General features: G+C 43.7%; 1 protein-coding gene across 1 annotated transcript in view; it reads left to right on the top strand.

The window, feature by feature from the left end:
• Positions 1 to 6,345, top strand: part of MYOF (myoferlin) — a 160,916-nt gene that overhangs the window by 16,652 nt on the left and 137,919 nt on the right. The window contains 2 exon segments of the mRNA XM_007471569.1: positions 2,914 to 2,969; positions 5,537 to 5,628. Of these exon segments, the coding sequence (XP_007471631.1) occupies positions 2,914 to 2,969; positions 5,537 to 5,628 (148 nt within the window).

The following is a 6,345-nucleotide window of genomic DNA, read 5'->3' as shown; positions in this document are numbered from 1 at the left end:
GTTTCTGTGCGAGGGCTTCCTCTAGCTGTGGCAAGCGGGGGCCACTCTTCATCGCGGTGCGCGGGCCTCTCACTATCGCGGCCTCTCTTGTTGCAGAGCACAGGCTCCAGACGCGCAGGCTCAGTAGTTGTGGCTCACGGGCCTAGTTGCTCCGTGGCATGTGGGATCCTCCCAGACCAGGGCTCGAACCCGTGTCCCCTGCATTAGCAGGCAGATTCTTAACCGCTGCGCCACCAGGGAAGCCCCCCTATGCATCTTCTTTATTCAACGTTTCTGACAGCTTCTATTGAGGCATTGGTGTGGTAGCAAACACCCACTCAGGTTTTGGAGCCAGGGAGACGTAGGTACAGATTCTGGCTCTGTTTCTTTATTAGCTGTGTGACCTTGGACAAGTTAACCAGCTTTTCTCAGTTAACCACCTTGTCTATAAAATGAGGATGAGAATGTTTACCTTGAAGGTTTATTGTAAGGATTTAGAGTCACCGCAGTAGAATGCACAACCTGGCACCTGTAGGTCGTTATTTAGAGGGAGCAGCTACAATTGTGGATAGAAGCCATTTTGACCAGTTCCATCGATTTCAACATCCTTTGCAGGGCTTCTCTTTTTCTCCCACACTTTCTGGTACTGTACCAGAGAGGAAGATTGAGAGGTTTCTGTCAGACGAGGGGAAGAGTGGGGTCAGTATGGAAGTGTGAGAGGGGAAATCAGGACCACTTCTAGGTGACATCAGAATCTGATCCAGTGAGGGTCTCTAGAGGCTGCGTAGAAAGACCACAGTAAGAGTCAGGATAGGTCCAGGCATAAGCTGATGAGTCAAGTCCTGCCGAAGTTTAAAAAGGGAAGCCAGTTGGGCGATGGGAGCCCGCTCAAGTGGAGGGGTTAATGCTTAGCAGAGTGAGGGTGATGACTCATAGCTTTACTATGCTGAGGTCATGGAAGAATGAGGTGGCTAGTCCCACAGCTGGCCGTGTGCTGGGAGCCTTAGCAACGTGACATTCAGCTGAACGAAACCCACTACCTTCTCCATTCCACAGCAGTAGAGGGGAAGCTGAGGAGTGGTTCAAAGCTTGGCCACCAACGTGAGACTGCCTGGGTCCAAAACCTAGCTCTGCCCCACTTACTAACTCGGTGACTTTGAATTCGTTACTTGACTTCTCAGTTTCCTTAGCTGTGAAAGGGGGATGATAATAATTATACATACCTCCTAGCGTTTGAAGGAGATTAGGTGATGTGAGATAACAGAAAAAATATATGATGGTCTGTGTCTTCCTCCCAACCCCACGCCCTCGCTCATTTTTCCTGGCACAGAGCTCCTAAAACCCTTGTAACTTCCTAAGGGATAAGAATACTAGGAGTATTTTTTGTTCAATGAAGCCACTCTGGGTGGGCTCCTGGATGGGGGCTGGTCACCAGAAAGACGAAGCCATGATTAGAAGCTGGGTATTTCAGCCCCAGCTCCACTTCTCTAGAGTGGGGAGTAGGGCTGGAAATGGAGTTAATAATTAATCATGCCTACGTGATGAAGCCTCCATAAAAATCCCAGAAGTATGGGGTTCAGAGACTTTGCAGGTGGATGAACACATCCATATACCAGGAGGGCAACGCACCCCCAACTCCATGGTGACAGAAGCTCCTGTGCTTGGGACCCTTTCAGACCTCACCCCATGTATCTGTTCAGCTGGCTGTTCATCTATATCGTTTATCAATCCTATAATAAACTGGTAAATGTAAGTAACAGTTTTCCTGAGTTCTGTGAGCTGCTCTAGCAAATGAATTGAACCCAAGGATGGGGTCATAGGAACCTCAGATTCATTGCCAATTGGTTAGAAGCCCAGGTGACAACCTGGACTTGCTGTCGGTGTCTGGGGGTGGGGGACCGAGCCCTTAATCCCTGGGATCTGATGCTAACTCCAGGTAGACAGTGTCAGGATTGAGTTAAATTGTAGAACACCCAGGTGATGTTGCAGAAAATTGCTTGGTTGGGGGAACATGCCCCGCCCAGTACATCTGGTGTCAGTGTTGTGAGTGTTCTGTGTGATAGTACAAGAGACACACAGGAAGAAAAACTTTTTCTTCCCCCTGAAAACAGGTGAGCTGAGGTTTACAAAGCCTTTTGTACTGAAACTTAGCTTTTATTTTGTTAAGTGTCTGGGGACTCAGGGATTCAGTAGAAGCCCCTGCTCTTTGGACTTTGCTCCAAGGAAGCTTTGAGCACTAGCTGGATAAACATTTACTCATCTGGGTAGGTGTACTGTCCAGTCTCAGATGCAAAGAAGACCTTGTGTCTTCAGAAACAATGAGCCAGGAGTAAAGGAAATGCCCAATGCTCTGCTGGTCCTAGAAAGTGTTCATCTACGAATTACCTTGTATTAGGGCTGTGAGAGGGAATCCAGCATAATCTTTAAGCTGTGTTGGGGTCTTATCACATGCAAAGGCAGCATGGGCTTCAGAGCTGAAATTCCAGGTTTATATCAGGGCACCACTGCTGCATATGAGGTCAGACACATTCCTCAACTCCTTTGAGTCTCAGTATCCTCTTTTATAAAATGGGATACCTGTGGGTCAAAGGTTACCTTCGTTGGCTTCTTTCTGCAACAAGCTGGGGAGATGCACAGGCCCTGGGTGACTGGTCTGCAGGATTTGCTGAGGGAGAGACAGAGGATCACAGCATTTCTGTGATTTTGAGTCTCCCATCCCTCAGCTCCTTGTCGGTCTGGGGATGGGAAAAATGTTTTTAGGCCAAAAATGCCGGTCAGTTTGGAAAACTGGTTCAGGTAGCCCTCACCCTAGTCAGATGAAGGTAAAATGTAGGCACACCGTTTGCCCTCAGGGAAAGGTTCTTTGAATGAACAGATGAATGCTACAGGCTGTATAAATATTTCTAATTGATATCTCTTATTTTTAATTTGCAGATGAGAAAAAGAAAACAAAGAAAGTTGATAATGAACTCAACCCAGTGTGGAATGAGGTGACTTTGTTATTTTTCAATTTTGTTTCACTGGATAAGCTGCCTCTGATTGTCCCATCTTTGGTCAGAGGTTAACTCTTCCATTTGGAAGGAGAATCTCTGCATTTCACCCCTACCCTCTCCACCTCCCTCTGTGGCCACAGAGACAGCAGAGCAGCCTAAGGACACTACTGCAGTGACATCTCCTGTGCAGTAGTGGTGTGGCAAGTGGAGCCTGGATGGGTTAAGGAGGGTGGGGTTCTAGCCTGGTGCAGCCATGCGCTTGCTGTGTGACCTTGTCCAGTTATGCTGCAAATTGGGGCACATCTGTAGAGTGAGGGGTGGGATTAGATCACCTCGGGAGTCCCAGAGGGAAAGCTCTGTAATTAAAAACATATCTGCATGTGACTAATCGAAATGGTATGACATGATACTTTGTGTGTCTGGAAGAGTGTCATTTATTGTTTTTTATGTTGATAAAAGTAATATATACTTAATGTAGAAATTTTGAAAACTTCAGATTAGCTTAAAAAAATTACTTTTGGTCCTACTATCCAGAAGCAACTACTGTTAACATCTCAGAGGTATCAACAAATATTTATTGAATGAATACATTTAATAAAATAGGATGTCTTAGAATTAGCCAGTTAGTATCATACAGTGAGTACAGTTTCCTATCCTATTTTTTCCTACTATTATATCCTGAACATATACCCCTATAATTCCATTTAAAAATATTTTTATTGACTAATATTGTATTGAATTGATATAATTTATAGACCTCCCCCCCACTACTGACTTTATATCTATTTTATAAATTGTTTCAGTGTTTTTATAGATTTACAGATATGTGAAATTTTAAATTCTTTCCACTGAGTAGGATTTTCCTATACTGACTAATTTTTGAAAAGTTGCTCATCTGCCCCATTGTTTTTCCAAAAACCAGGTCAAACCGTTCTGGATAAGTGCAGTGATAAATGTCTTTGTTATTTTGCTAAGTCACCAGGCTGTGACGGCTTCCTTCCACCAACTGCAAATCCCTTCTCCCCTTCCCCTCCCAACGAGTTTCAGTATCCCTATAAAATAGAGACTACTCGTTCTCACTGGATGAGGCCAAGACTAAAAGCTTCTTAATGCCTATCTGAAATGCCCTGCTGGTTTCATGCAGGTTGAGAGGGAATTCCACTTCCGTGCAATTTCACTGGAACCCAGAGCACAGCCAGCTGGACTGCCAGCTCCATGAGAGCCAGAGGCCTGTCTGGTTGGTCCCTGTGGAAACTGTGGGTTCCTAGCACCTCACACAGAGCTCCAAGACTAAAATAAAAGTACATGTATGTGTGCATTTAGTGATAACATGCCTCTTTATCTTTTAAATTAATTAGTTTTTATTTATTCTTGGCTGTGTTGGGTCTTCGTTGCTGCACGTGGGCTTTATCTAATTGTGGCGGGGGTGGAGGGCTACTCATCCTTGTGGTGCGCAGGCTTCTCTTGTTGCGGAGCACGGGCTGTAGGGGTGTGGGCTCAGTAGTTGTGGCTCTCGGGCTGTAGAACGCGGCCTCGATAGTTGAGGCGCACAGGCTTAGTTGCTCCGTGGCATGTGGGATCTTCCCGGACCAGGGCTTGAACCCGTGTCCCCTTCATTGGCAGGCACATTCTTAACCACTGTGCCACCAGGAAAGTCCCAACACTCTTCTTTATATTTGAGCTCAATCCATGTGGCCGATGGCAGAGAGGTATATGGTCACATGAGTAGGCGTGTTTTCCTCAGGGCATCATCCATCTTACCCCATTTTGTTTCCAATGCATTTTTTTTCTCATAGTGCATATGTATTTATCAAGTAAACTTCCCAATTTCAGCTTTATCACTGAAACCAAACCTAAATGAAATGCCAACCCAAACCCATGTGGATTGGTGGGTATGTTCTAATATGAGCTGTGAGACTCCTCCTCCATCCATTTCAAACCCATTACAAGGAACATCAGTCAGATCATCATCATGCACTGCTTTATTTAATTAATTTATTACATAATCAAAGACATCAGTGGTACTAAGTTAATTTTTTTTTTTTTTTTTAACATTTGCCATTAGAAAGCAATTTACTGCCTTAAGATGAGAGACTCAGCTCACTACAGCACTGACCATGGTGGGACTTAAAATAAGGGGCTGATGCATTTCAGAAAATGTTTTCTTAGATTATTTACCACTTTCTTCGATAATAATATGATTAAGAAAAGCAAATAATTTAAAAATAACCATTGAAGAAAGCATTTTCACATACATATTTTATTCTATTTGTGCTACAGCTGTGGTAGGCATTAAGTCTAGTTCTCTGCCTATGAGACGGATTTGGTGACTTGTCCAAAGCCATAGAGTCTAGAAAATGGGAAGCTAGGAGTCTGGTTTGCTTTCCCAGGAGCCTCAGCAGCCTCCAGGTTCAGAATTTGAGCACTTTTGTCTAACTATAGAACTGAGTACTTCAAAAGATTGTCATTGGTGGAGATGATCTGATATTTAGTATCGGTGCATCTTATTATATTCCCGGATCCTTTTAACAGCCTCTTTGTTTTCATAACCTACCTGTGGACAGATTTTGGAGTTCGACTTGAGGGGTATACCACTGGACTTTTCATCGTCCCTTGGGATTGTTGTGAAAGATTTTGAGACAATTGGACAAAATAAGTAAGTTGATTTCAATTGTTTTTCTCATGTTACATATTGTCTTACTATTGTTTGTTTTGTTGAAGGAACATATCTTTAATAACATATTATAATATTTCCAGTATAATTGTGCTTTAATTCTGTGCCCTCCTCCACCCCTTATGAGCCAATATCAGATGTGGCTAATCAATCACAATGCACTTTCCCAATGACTGCTGTATTCATAAGAGGTTGCAAACACTAAGCCACCACTAGTCTAGCCAATTTGGCACTTAACAGTGAAACCTTTTTATGCTCCTGCAGTTTCTTTGTTAACTAGGTATAGGCACTGATGATTTATCCAAACTGTAGCTTTATTGGACACAAACAAAATCATTTCTTCTTCTGATTATGTATAACCCATGTATGTCTCATTCAAGTTCTCTTTCCAGCCCTGCTTCCATTTTAACGTCTCGCTGGTTTTTTAGACCCAACAGATCCAAACCAGATTCCTCTTCTTACTGCCCCTGCCAGTTTCAGATGGGGAAGAGTCACGGTGGTGCCCAATGGTGGCACACAGAGTTGTCCCCTGGGTAAAGCTGAGGTTCCCATGGGACAGAATGACCTCAGTAAATTCACCCCAGTCCTTGATCTAGACTTTGGCCTTAGACTTGGAACACAGTCTTAGGTTATCAATTCAAACTAACTAAACTCACAAGAGAACAATTCTTTTTTTTTTTTTTTTTTTTTTTTTTTTTT

This window comes from Lipotes vexillifer, unplaced genomic scaffold (genome assembly GCF_000442215.2).
Source record: "Lipotes vexillifer unplaced genomic scaffold, Lipotes_vexillifer_v1.1 scaffold325, whole genome shotgun sequence".
NCBI classification, from domain to species: Eukaryota; Metazoa; Chordata; class Mammalia; order Artiodactyla; family Lipotidae; genus Lipotes; species Lipotes vexillifer.
The sequence above is the reverse complement of the archived record's forward strand: the minus strand, read 5'-3'. Positions and strand labels throughout refer to the sequence as shown.